Genomic DNA, 12,816 nt, shown 5'->3' with positions numbered 1-12,816 from the left:
ATGGTTTATTTGTATTTCCCTAGTGACTGTCCATGTTGAGCATCATTTCATTTGGTTACTGACCAGTTGTGTATCTTTGGAGAAATATCTATTCATATCATTTACCCATCTTTTAAGAGATTATTTATCATTTTATTATTGAATTTTGAGAATTCTTTTTATATTCTGGATACTATACCCTTATATGATTTTCCAGTATTTTTGTCTATACTGTGAGTTGCCTTTTTACCATCATAGTGACTTTGATGTACATTTTTAATGTTGATGAAGTTCAGTTCAGAACCTATTTGTTCTTTTATTGTTTGTACTTTAAGAGGTCATGTCTAAGAAACCATTGCCTAATCTAAGATCATAAAGATTTACACCAATATTTTCTTCTAAGAGTTTTATAGTTTTAGCTCTTACATTAAGATTTTTGATCCATTTTGAGTTAATTTTTGTTTATAAGACATGGGTTCATACTGATTTTTTTTTTTTTTTGCATGTGAATATCTAGTTGTCCCAGCACCATTTATTGAAGACTGTTCTTTTCCAAACTGAATGGTTTTGGCATTCTTGTCTAAAATCTATTTATAATAGATGTATGGGTCATTCTAAACTCTCAGTTACATTCCATTGGTATGTATGTCTTTACTTACGCCAGTAGTTCACTGTCTTGATTACTATATACCTTTACAGCAGGTTTTCAAATCAGGAAATGTGAATCTTCCAATGTACTTTTTTCAGTATTTGTTTGGTCATCTTGGGTCCCTTGTATTTCCACATGCATTTTAGGGTCAGCTTGCCTGTTTCTGTTAAAAGGGTAGTTCAAATTTTGAGAGATTGCATTGAATTTGTAATTGAATTTGGTGAAGCAGTATGTTATTAAACAGTAGATTTCATTTAAATAAACTTTGAAAGTATGTAAAGTGAAAAAAAATCTTAATATTTATGATACTTTTTTAAAAATTAGGTAAGTGTGTAGACCTTACTTGACCTTCTAGGGTCATCTGGCAGAGGAATGAGGGTGGACTCTCAGAGCCAGAGGCACCAGTTTGCAGCACAGAACAAAGAATGATGCTCCTCAGGGCTACTCAAGACACTCCCTGTGGCCAGCTCAAGGTGATGATTTTCCTTCACAGACACACACAGTTCCATCCTTCAAGACTCCTGTTGAGAGCTTCTGTTGTACTTCGGAATTTATAAAGCCACATTGATTATAATGGAGCACTTGGGTAGGGATTGATATGATTGCCTTATTGTAATGAATTTGAAAAAAGAACATTTAAGAACAGATTTCTTTTTTTTTTTTACTTTTAAGAAAATGTTATTGAAGTATAGTTGATTTACGTTTTGTTAGTTTCAGGTATACAGCAAAGTGATTCTGTTTTCAGAATATGTGTGTGTGTATATATATATTCTTTTCAGATTCTTCTCCAGTATAGATTATTACAAGATATTGAATGTAGTTCTCTGTGCTGTACAATAGGTCCTTGTTATTTATCTATTTTATATATAGTAGTGCGTATCTGTTAATCCCAAACTCCTAATTGATCCCTCCCACACTCCCAGATTTCTTACAAATAACTGATATCTTGTTTCTTGAAAAGTTTATGAGAGTTTTTAAGAGTCAAGATTCTCTTGAACATGGAGCTACAAATGGTGGCCAGTTTAGTTGAATTTATATGCTAGCTAGGTTAGTGTTGCTACATTTAGTGTATGTGTTTGTACACACAGCACTTTTCTCATCTCTTGCTCTTGTAACCTGCCTGCCTTCCTGGATTCTTTATGCAATTGTAGAACCATAAAGGAAGCATAGTAGTTGGCCATGATGAGTGTCAAGGTATGCCTTGTATTTATTTTTATCTACCAAAAAGGAAAATGAAAAGAAAGAAAATCTTGTTATCAATAAGTAGACCAAACTGTATACAGACATGATATAGTTTGAAGTTTACATGTAAACTCAATAAAATATATTTGAACTATTGTTATCTTTGAGAGAACAGATAGTTCAGGCAAGTGTGAACCTGATGTCAGCTTTGTGAGAAGAAGCACACGACTTCACTGTTGTAGGTTCAGAAACTACAACCAGAGATGTCCAGACCTTGCTGTTTGAAACTGTCCAGAGCCAGGGATTCTATAGAAGCTGCCTCAGGGTGTAACTGGCACACTGTGCCAGGCTTCCCTTTGAATGTCTGGAGGGGAAACTGGTACCTACCTGGGTGAGGATGCGAAGAATCCTGTCTGCAGACCTGCCAGCCACTCTCCTCTTCAGGCTCTGTCTTTCTGTATTCTTCACTCCAGCCCAGCTGGGTGTCCTGAACAGACCTTAAGCCACCTTGCTTTAGGGCCTTTGCTGTGGTGGTCCTTTCATCTGGTGAGCCCCAGCTATCCCTTTTGCACTTATCAAAACCTATCCTACAGTCAAGGACTATCTCAGAGTAGCATTTTCCTTATAACAATCCTGATTTCTCTCAGTCTTTGCTCATCGCTCCGTTTTCCAGTCCCCCTTAAGGTTTTGTGAGTGCCGTACTTGTCGACGACCCTCACCATAATCTGAGTACCCCTCCAATTCTCTTGTGGGTTTGTGAGCTCTTTGAGAAGGAAACAAGGGAATGCCAAACACAGACACAAGTCCAGGCCCCGCTGGATGTGTCACTTGTCAGCCTGAGCTTTGGAGTGGTTAGTGGGGAATCAAAATTTTTTTATTGCATTATTTTTGTATCACAACTTGAGGAATTTTCTAACAGTTATCGTATCATAGTTCCATTCTCACTGTTGTGCTTGCTTTTATAAAGTTTTAATATGGTTTCTTATTCATTTGTAGCCCATCTTTGTGGATAATAGCATTTCAGGAGTTAATGTTTCAGAATTACTCACTGTCCTGTAACTTTCCTAACTTTATCTTATTTTTCCCCCTTGCAGGAAATGACTTAGAGGCCTTACAAATACATCTGTGCATTCTTGCTTCAGACTTTACAATTGAGGGCCAGCCCAGTCTGGAAGCACCTCTTATTAATGTTACAAGGAAACCGCTACCTCAGCAAACAAAAGGAAAGGAGAAGACTTACAATAACAGATGCCATTTTTTGCAAAAAAAACTTGTTTTCAGAAAATATTAAAGGAAACTTGGAAATTTTTTGCATTGAGAAGAAGCTTTACAGGTAAATGGATTTGGCAGGCAGGCTCTGTCAAAATTCTGCAGAGATTTGATCTTCCTTCCTAAGGACTTAGTGTGAAGTTATTCTGTACTGCTTTTTAAATTGCTGTTGATCAGCTTGTGGGTTTTGGGTTCTAACTTTTCTGGTATATTGAAGATACATTATATTACATTTTTTAAAGTTAAGTTATTTTTCTGCCATTGTAAATACAGTATCAAAATATTCTTGCAAAGCAATTATAGGTAAACATTTTTCTCAGCAAGCATATCTTTTTATTAAGAGAGTGGAGCGCTAACAGTTCTTATATAGCATTTTGGACACACTTTTATTTTTTGTCAGAGGTCCTGCCTACACTGAAAATATTAATTATATAAACCCGTTGTCCTTTTCACATCTACGTTGGATCACATGGTCACCTGCCTCATGGAAATGCCTTTTTTAAAACTTAGATTTGCAGAACTCCATTATTTTTATACCTAGCCACAGTATTAGGTAAAAAGGAAAAGGAGGACTCAGAACCCTGACCCTCTGGCGGTCACTGGGACAGTCGGCCTTCCCGCATGTATTGCTGCAGCGCCCAGGACAGTAAAATGGACTACAAGCGGCGCTTCCTGCTTGGCGGGTCCAAGCAGAAGGGGCAGCAGCACCAGCAGTACACGATGCCCGAGCTGGGCCGCGCGCTGAGTGCCCCGCTGGCGTCCACGGCCGCCACCGCCCCCCTGGGCGGCCTGGCCGCTGCCGGCAGCTGCCACCACGCCGTGCCCCACTCCACCCCCATCGCTGACATCCAGCAGGGCATTTCCAAGTACCTGGATGCCCTCAACGTCTTCTGCCGTGCTAGCACTTTCCTCACAGATCTCTTCAGCACCGTGTTCAGGAACTCTCACTACTCCAAGGCAGCCATGCAGCTCAAAGACGTGCAAGAGCACGTCATGGAAGCCGCCAGCCGGCTGACGTCAGCCATAAAGCCCGAGATCGCCAAAATGCTGATGGAACTCAGTGCCGGGGCTGCAAACTTTACGGATCAGAAGGAATTCAGTCTCCAGGACATTGAGGTAGAGTATCTTCTGTGTCACACTCGGGTAGGAAAATGTATTACAGAGGTAAGTGAGAATGTTATCTTAGTTTTTCCCTAATCACCGAAATGATGGCCTTTGTCCTCTTTTTTCTATTGATGCTCTGTCCTTGTAAAAACAAAATTTTTGAGTGAGTCATATATTTCTTATTTGAGCACTTGCATTTCTTTAAAAAAATTTTTTTTAATTTTTAGACAATTTTTAAAGGTTGCTTCCCATGGCTGTATACTCTGTGTTGGACAGTACAATCTTGAGCCTGTCTTACACCCAGCAGTTCGAACCTCCCACTCCCCTACCCTTAAATTGCCCCTCCCTCACCTTGTAAAAATTTTTGCATGCCAGATTCTGAATTGCTTTCATTTCAAATTAAGTAGGATAAAAAATTATTAAACAAAAAACCAAATCAGCCTATATTTTGTGTTTTTTTTTTTAATTTTCAAATTGGAACTTAATTTCCAAATAACATACTGTTCAAATAAAGTACACAGAGGGAACTGAGGTTTCTAAATATTATAAATGAAGATTTATTTGTGAATTGTCTTTATATAGAACCATTGGTTTAATGTAGAAAGTTCCACACATGTTTACAGGATAAATCATCTTTCCAGTTCTAAATTTTCAGCTGTTCACATTTGGATGCATTTGATTCTTACTCAGTACATTTCTTAGGGTCTTTGAGAGTCAAAATGAAATATTCTCCCTTTTTCAGGGCTCTAGATTAGAGTGTAAGATTGGATACAGATTTCATTCAGAATAAAGATGACATTGTTCTTTCCTTGGTTTAGGAAATAGCTATTAAACTGTCATCTGTTAAATTAGTTTCACTGAGAGATTTAAAAAATTATTTTTAGCTACTCAGAGAGCTTTTCTGAGTTTGATTTTTCCATGTGTCCATGTACATTTTAGAAGCACATCAGAGGTTAAGTGTCTGGATGCTAGGCGGGAGAATGTTCCTTTCCCCATCCCAGGGTTGTATTTGATCTTAGGAAATCACCAGCATTCTGAGCCAAATCTGATGATTGAGGTGGCTGAATGAGTAACTTATACTGTTGTGGGTTTAAGGGGGAAAAAGTAGACTATTAAGTATTATGATTCATTTTTATTGTGTTTAAAAGTGATTTTGAAGGCATTTCTAAGAGGAATTTAGAACTGTTTTTGAAATGACAACAGTAGTCTTGGTGTAAATTAGGCATCATCAAACTTTCTATAGAGGGCAAATAATAAATTTTAAGCTTCATGGGCCACACATGTCTCTGTCACATTTTCTTCTTTTTTTTAAAGTATCCCTTTAAGAATGTAAAAACCAGTTTTACCTTGTAGACCTGTCTTTTGGACTGGATTTGGCCCATGGACTATCATTTGCTGAACCTGCTGGTATAAATGTATAATATCTTCTTGGGTCATTCTGTTTTGAACATATTGAAGTATGTTTATAATTTTTGATTTTTCTATGATCATATTATATTCAGAGATATCATGATTTTGAAGTGTTTTTAAAATGGCTTGTCATAGTTTAAAGTATTTTCAAAATTACACATAAAAGCATATTTTGTAAAAATGTACTTCTCAAAAGAAATTCAAGCAGTGAATCTGAAAACTACTGCTCTACTCTCCCATCCCATTCCTTTTCCCAGAAGAGACCTGTTAACTGGTTGGCGTGTGCCATTCCAGACTATTGTCTACACGTGCACAGATACATATTTGTGCACGTGCAGATGTACAGCTTTGGCTTTTGTTTGTTTTACATAAAGAACCATGTTGTTCAGCCCCCAGTGTGCCTGGTCACTGCTCTACAGAGATGTGACAAGAGAGCAGTTAGGGACTCTGCCCTCCCAGGAGTGTTGAACAGTGTCAGACCCAGACTGTTACAGCTGCCATCCTATAATGACAGAAGTACTTGTAGCTTTAACTAGAATTTCAGGCAAGAATGGTTTCAAAAATGAGGCCAAAGGCTCTTATTTTAACCTGTAGGTTATTGAGCTCTTCTTCAGGCTGTGCCACCAGGTCCTGGAGGAGACGGAGGTAGATCTTCAGAGCCACTTGCCCTCCAGCCCTGTAGGGCAAGTTCCCTTCTTCCCTGGGTCAGGACAGCTAGAAAAGGATGAAACAGCCCTGAGGAGCTGGGAGTTAGTGTTAGTAAGCCACTGGGGCGCACCGCAGTAGCACCTATCTTGTCCCTTCTGTTTTCCTGGGACTAGCATAGACCACTTGAGCTGAGAATGGGAAATATTTCTTATTATTGTGGTCTGGAATTTTGGCTTGGCTTTCCCCATTGAAATGCGATTAGGTTAGTTGGAATACTACCATGTTTTTCTAAGTAATGGGCTAAACTGGCTTTCAGAGGCTAGACTGGAAACTAAGTGCTGTTGATGGGTTTTAGAATCTATGGGTGTATTCTGCTGACTTGAAAGTAAAGCCTAAAATGCGATTGCCAAATGTAGGTTTGCAGATGTAACATTTCGCTTTTTCCACAGAGCGGTATTTGTTGTTTCTGGATTTTCTGTACTGCCATGGGCCTATAAGGGTCTCTGTCTCAGAGTATTCACCAACTCAGCTGGAATGGCTAGGCTTTTTTTTTTTTTTCCCATTGGTCTTTTTAAACTTTATCAGCAAGGCCCTAAAAGGCTCTTTAACATTCACTCCTAGGGAAAGAAGTCTGTGGCCTGACATTGCTGAACTTGACTGGCTAGGCAAGGAGCTCTGTTCAGGAGTTAGTCCAGTGTGAGTGAGGAAGGCCTTGACTTCGGTATAGAAATGCTTGACCATTTTAAATCTAAGACAAAGTACCAATTCCATTGTCCCACCCTGGAAGGTGGCCAAAATCTGCTTCTAATTTTCCCTTACTTACAGGCAGGTTTGAGATACGCTCGTTGGTTGACAGATCCTGGTGCCTGTGTCTGGGAACTGCAGGTGCTGACTGTGTGCTCTGGGGCAGGCAGGGTGTACATGAGTCCTGTCCTGTCTGTACTCATCAGTGACTTTCCCTCTTATCCCAGTGGTTCACCTTTGTAATCTCACTGTTAGAGACATAAGTTGTGACTGTGGTGATTCATTAGTTAACCAGTGCTTGTGACACTGTTTATTATGGGGCATGGAGTCAGAAGATGTGGATTTAGAAAATGACTTTGCTTCCTCTCTGTATGGCCTTAGGCAAATCTAACATGTCTAAACCTCAGTTTGCTCATCTACAAAATGGAATTACCACCCACCTTCCAAGTTCTTGTGAAGATCAGAAGCCACTAGTGTATGTGAAACACTGTACCCAGCTAGTTGTCATCATCATCACATATTATTATTGCTTCCAACATGGCTTGAAAGGTGCTATTAGCCCTACTCTGAAGTACAGAGCACAATTATGTACAAAACCAACATCAGCGAGAAATGTACAGCAGGTTATTCTTCTCACTGGAACCCTTTTAGATGGAAAAATGCATTTTTCTCCTAGAACATTTGCTCTGCTCATTTCTTTCCTGGTTCTTGAGGTAGGCGCCTCCCTTTCCCCTGTGTGTGATCTTCTCTTTCGGTGTTGTAAGGTGCCAGCAGTATTACCTTGCCTGATGTAGGAACTGCCAGGATCTTTTCAGCATAAAAGCCCTAGGGGACCTCCTCTCCTGGTAGTTACTGCTCCATTTGCCTTTCACCTAGAATGGGGGTACATAGGGCAGGAAGTGGGGCAGGGGATGGGGGATGTCTTAAAATATACTAGGAGTAGGTAGGAACCTTTGAACAAGCCAATTGGCAGTTTAGGTAGGATTTTTCTCCCTCTGGGTATGCAGAAAATGTATAAGTTACATTGTATATGAACTGGAATGTTGTCTAAAGTGAGAAATATGATCTTAATCAAGTGCTTCATGGGGATTCCTTTGTGTAAGTCTCGAACTGCCTGGCTAGCCAAAACGTGAACTCGGGAAAAATACAGTTTCCCATATTGAATTTGTTCTTTGTACAAAGCTTTGACATTCCACAACACTTTTTAGGGGTAGACCACATGGGACTTGCTGTCTATATCTTTTCTTTTTGAGTCTAGGGGGCATCTCCACTGGTGTTTTTTATGATTGTGTTAATTCCAGTGTTTCTATAAAATGCCAGGCTAGCTGAATTGAGTGGCTGTGAGTTTTCTTTGATTTTATCTTCCTCAATTTCATTTGTCCTAGAAATCGTTACTCTAACTAAGGGTCATTTACAATTAAAATATGTAGTTCATATTAAAGAAAGATAGACAAAGATAGACTGTGGTTTTCTATTTATTAGAAAGCCATAGATGTCAGCCTCTTTTTACAAATGTCTATCACTTGTCTTAAATAAAATTACTTTTTCAGTGCTAATGTAAGTAAAAGAATCAAATTGACTTGTTCATGTGGTCATTCCACAGATACTTTGCACATTTTGTTGGTGCCAGGGTCTGTTCCAGGCACAGAGGATACATCAGAGAACAAGACAGAAATTCCTTCCCTTCAGTAGATAGACAAGGGTGTGATCTTTGATAAGATGGTTAGAAAAGGCATCACTGAGAATGTGATTATGTGAAGGAGATGAAGGAGTAAGCCCTGGTGATAACCAGAAAAAGAGAATTCCAGGCAGAGGGAACAGCTAGTGCAGAGTTCCTGAGGCAGAAGCAAATTTGAGTGTTTGAAGGGCAGTGAGGACCTGTTGTGGCTGAAGCAGCGAGCGAAAGTGAGACACTAGGGGTGAGGTCAGAAAGATAAAGAGGTCAGCCTCTGAAGGGAAGGTGCAGGGAGGGCAGCAAGACAAAGTGATGCCACTTGTCCCTTTGCTTTTTTCACCCCTTGACAGCTCTGGGGCTCTGGTTTCACCTTGGGGCCTCAGTGTTGGTACAGGTTTCCTGGGAGTTACAGGTCTTTAAAGGGACTCTCTTTTTTATCTTCCAGTATTGTTAATAACTGTCTAAGAACAGTCCTATCTGCAGGAAATTGGTTCTTTGACCCCCTCAGGATACCAAAATTTGAAGATGCTCAAGTCCCTTATATAAAATGACATAGTATTTGCATATAACATATGCACATCCCACTGTATAATTTGAATCATCTCTAGATTATTTTTAATACCTAATACAGTGTAAATGTACGTAAATAGTTATAAATACAATGTAGATGCCATGTCAATAGTTGCCTGCATGGCAAATTCAAGTTTTGCTTTTGAAACTTCCTGGAGTATTTCCCCCCCTGAACATTTTTGATCCGTAGTTGGTTGAATCTGCCACTGTGGAACCTGCAGATACAGAGCGCCCGCTGTATTACCACCTTGTCAGTAGGCAGGCAGACATTAAATCAAGTCTTTATATAATTGAACCTTGGCTTTCAAAAGTTTGGTGCACTGACAAATGTCTTTTGTATACTGTATACCTGTGAATCTGTTTGAAATAATTTTTTGTGAGCACTGACTCTTAGGGACCTTAATTCATCAGGCATATTAACATTCATTTTGGATAAATATACGCCAAAAATACTGTAGAGCAACAGTAATGGAAAATATTAGAAGCTGGTTTCAAAATGTGACTTTTGTTAACCCTAATGGAGTTAAATCTGCTTTTTTTTTTCCCTTGCCTAAAGGTAAAATTCAGTGTTGCCTCTTTCTTGTTTTGGTTAGTTGATCTTCCGTAACAGATTATGGAGTAAATATTTCCTAACTATATGTGCCGAATGAAAACCCAAATTGCTACTGTGAATCAGAAACTGAAGTTCACTTCATAAAACACTTATGTAAATAAGTTTTCAGGCTGTTGCAAATTTCTAATCACTCTTTTTGGTTTATTCTTTTATTAAGGTGAATCTTCTATTATCTAAATTGTCTTTGGAGTTTAGCCTTCAGAAGAAGCTATAATTAAGTAGTTGGAACTTGGATGATTCTGCAAAACTTCATTGTGAACAACAAATAAGATTTACTTTCTGCCTAGCCCACTCTACGTGGGTGGAAGCCACTGGGATCAGGGGGCATCTGCCACTTTGGAGAGACTGGATCCTTTGATTTGTTAAGAAGTACTGTACAACCAACTCATTCTGAAAATTACTAATTAAAAGGAGAAAAATGAGGAATGAAGCAAATTTCCTGTTTCTCCAGTACATACTTTTTTTTCAGGGTAACCAAATGACCCTAGTGGATTAGGGAAGCTTCTATTTAGAAGCATCTCAGTGTTCTTCCTTGTAGAAGGGGTGATACAATTAGGAAAATCACCGTTTTGTAGACTACAATGAACTGACTTAGGTGGCGGACAACAGTGGAGGATAAAAGCATTTGTGAAAAGCTGTTGGGGAACTTCGTAAGAGAAGAATTAGGCCTTTCCCACCCAAATCCATTGGTCAACTTCAGCATCACTGAATATGAGACAACCATATGATCATGACTCAATATAGTCTTGCACTATAGAATGAATTCCCAAGTCTACAAGGAACATGGGATACGGTGGAACAAGTTACACAACACCACAAGGGAGCAATCAGACAAATCTAGAATGTGGCATGTTCTACAGCCAGTTGACCTGATCTGTTCAGTAAAGTCTAGTAGCATGAAGAAAAATTAGGTAGTTAAGAGAAAAAACAACCAAATAAAATGAGCTTTTTGGGGTTGAGATTCAAACCAAAAAAAAAAAAAAGACATTTTTAAATATAAGATAATTTGAACATGTACAGGTACTTGGTTGATTGGCATTTGCTTCAGAACTTTCCAGCAGAAAAAAGTGGAGTCGGGGAGGATGAAAAAGATATGGCAAAATGTTGATGGTTATTGAAGCTTTTTGATAGGTACATGGTGGTTTGTTATACTCTGTTTTTGTGTATGTTTAGATATTTTCCAAGTTTAAAAAAAGGAAGAGAGAAATTTATGACCACATGAAACAAGTAATGTATCAGGGAAACCCCGTAATGGATTCCATTTCATGGAGGAAGTTGTGCATGTGAAGTGGTCTTCTAACAGCAAGGAGAGTATTTAGGAAAACTCCTCTGTTCTCTGTGTCAACTGGAAAAAAAAAAAAAAGCACAACCGTAAAATTGAGAATTATGTTTTATTTGGTGGGTTTTCTGAGGACTTAAGCCCGGAAGACAGCTTCTCACATAGCTCTAAGGAATTGCTCCAGAGAGGCAGAGGAGGAGCCAGGATATACAGGAGTTTTGCAACAGAAATCAGGTAGTTGGAACATCAAAAGATTACTGTTAAAGAAAACCTGACATCTCAAGTTAATGAACTTAGCATGCTTTTCTAAGTATGGGAAGATGCAAGAGTCTGGGCTCATGGAAATCATCCCTTTGATATTCGCTTTAGCTATCTAGGGCCAGTATCTGGCTTTTCTCCAATCCCCTCAGGGTGCACAGCTGGGGGTGGCTGCAGTGGCTGTTGGCTTGATATAGGCAACGTCCTTTGTTCACTGATGTGGCAGACAACATTCTTCCTCCACAAGGTTATTAACAGAATTCAGTGAGTTAGTGTGTAGAATCTCAGAGCAATAGAGTACATAGTAGTATATAACTGTAACACTCTTCGTCCACATCTGTCTATTCACAGGATACTCTACTTCACTTTTGGTGCTGTGGTCGTCAGTTGTTGCTGGGGGCTTTCCCACCCCAAGCAATTTTGGATCAATTCTGACACTATTTACCTGGAGTTAGCATCAGATCCCATAGTTAAGGGCTCAGTCCCACAAAACTGCCCCTTTCCCCTTTAGACACCAGTCGCAAGTCCAGGGTGTTACCTGTGTGTCTTACCAACTGGCTATAAATCAGAAATTCCTGTGATGACCCGCCCCCCTTCCCCCAACAGGTCCAGTTAATTTGCTAGAGCAGCTCACAGAACTCAGAAAAACATTCTACTTACTAGATTATAAAAGGATATAACTCAGAAACAGCCAGATGAAAGATATGCATAGGGCAAGGTATGTGAGCATCCATGCCTTCTCCAGCTGTGCCACCTTCCCGTCACCTCCACGTGTTCTTTAACCCAGAAGCTCCACACTACAGGCTTTTTCAAGGCTTCATTGCACAGGTGTGGTTGATTAAATCTTTAGCCATTGAAGATTGAGTCTATCTCCAGCCTCTCCCCCTCTCCAGAAGGATTGGGCTGAAAGTTTCAAACTTGGTTCCCCTGGCAACCAGTCCCCATCCTTAGGGGTTTTCCAAAAGTTACCTCATTAACATAAACTCAGTTATGGTTGAAAGAGGGTTGTTGTGAACAACAAAAGATACTTCATCTTTCTTATCCCCTGGAAAATTCCAAGGGTTTTAGGAGCTGTGTGCCAGGAACCTTAGAAGAAGTCCAAAATACATGTTTCTTATTGTAAATCACAATATCACAGAGTATTATTGAGTACACTATAACGATGAGAAGAAAGGCAGGTGCTTTTCAAAACATGAAGAAAATAAAAGTGAATCAAGGAAGAAAATGAGATCAGAGAGCAGACACCTCTGAAGGTAGGACCCCAGCAGTAGGGAGGAGTCAAGGAAAGAATAATGTGTTTGTAGTTTTGGTGACTAAAATTACAGTGTTGCTTTCTTTTAGGAGAATGTGATTTAACGTTTCATAGTTGGTAAAAAGGCTTGAGTGAACATAAGGGAAAAATGAGATTTTGTGGACAAATTAGAAGGAAACAAATG

At 39.3% G+C, this 12,816-nt stretch overlaps 1 protein-coding gene across 7 annotated transcripts in view; it reads left to right on the top strand.

The window, feature by feature from the left end:
• KIAA0355 (KIAA0355 ortholog) overlaps positions 1-12,816 on the top strand; it is a 76,313-nt gene that overhangs the window by 25,524 nt on the left and 37,973 nt on the right. For 6 of the 7 annotated variants that reach the window (XM_032486177.1, XM_032486175.1, XM_032486179.1 and 3 more), the window contains one exon: positions 2,905-4,243. In XM_032486177.1, coding sequence (XP_032342068.1) covers positions 3,701-4,243 — 543 coding nt within the window. In that variant the 5' untranslated portion in view covers positions 2,905-3,700. The remainder of the gene's footprint in view (positions 1-2,904; positions 4,244-12,816) is intronic. The other variant, XM_032486180.1, reaches the window with a different exon arrangement.

This window comes from Camelus ferus, chromosome 9 (assembly GCF_009834535.1).
Source record: "Camelus ferus isolate YT-003-E chromosome 9, BCGSAC_Cfer_1.0, whole genome shotgun sequence".
NCBI lineage: Eukaryota > Metazoa > Chordata > Mammalia > Artiodactyla > Camelidae > Camelus > Camelus ferus.
The sequence above is the reverse complement of the archived record's forward strand: the minus strand, read 5'-3'. Positions and strand labels throughout refer to the sequence as shown.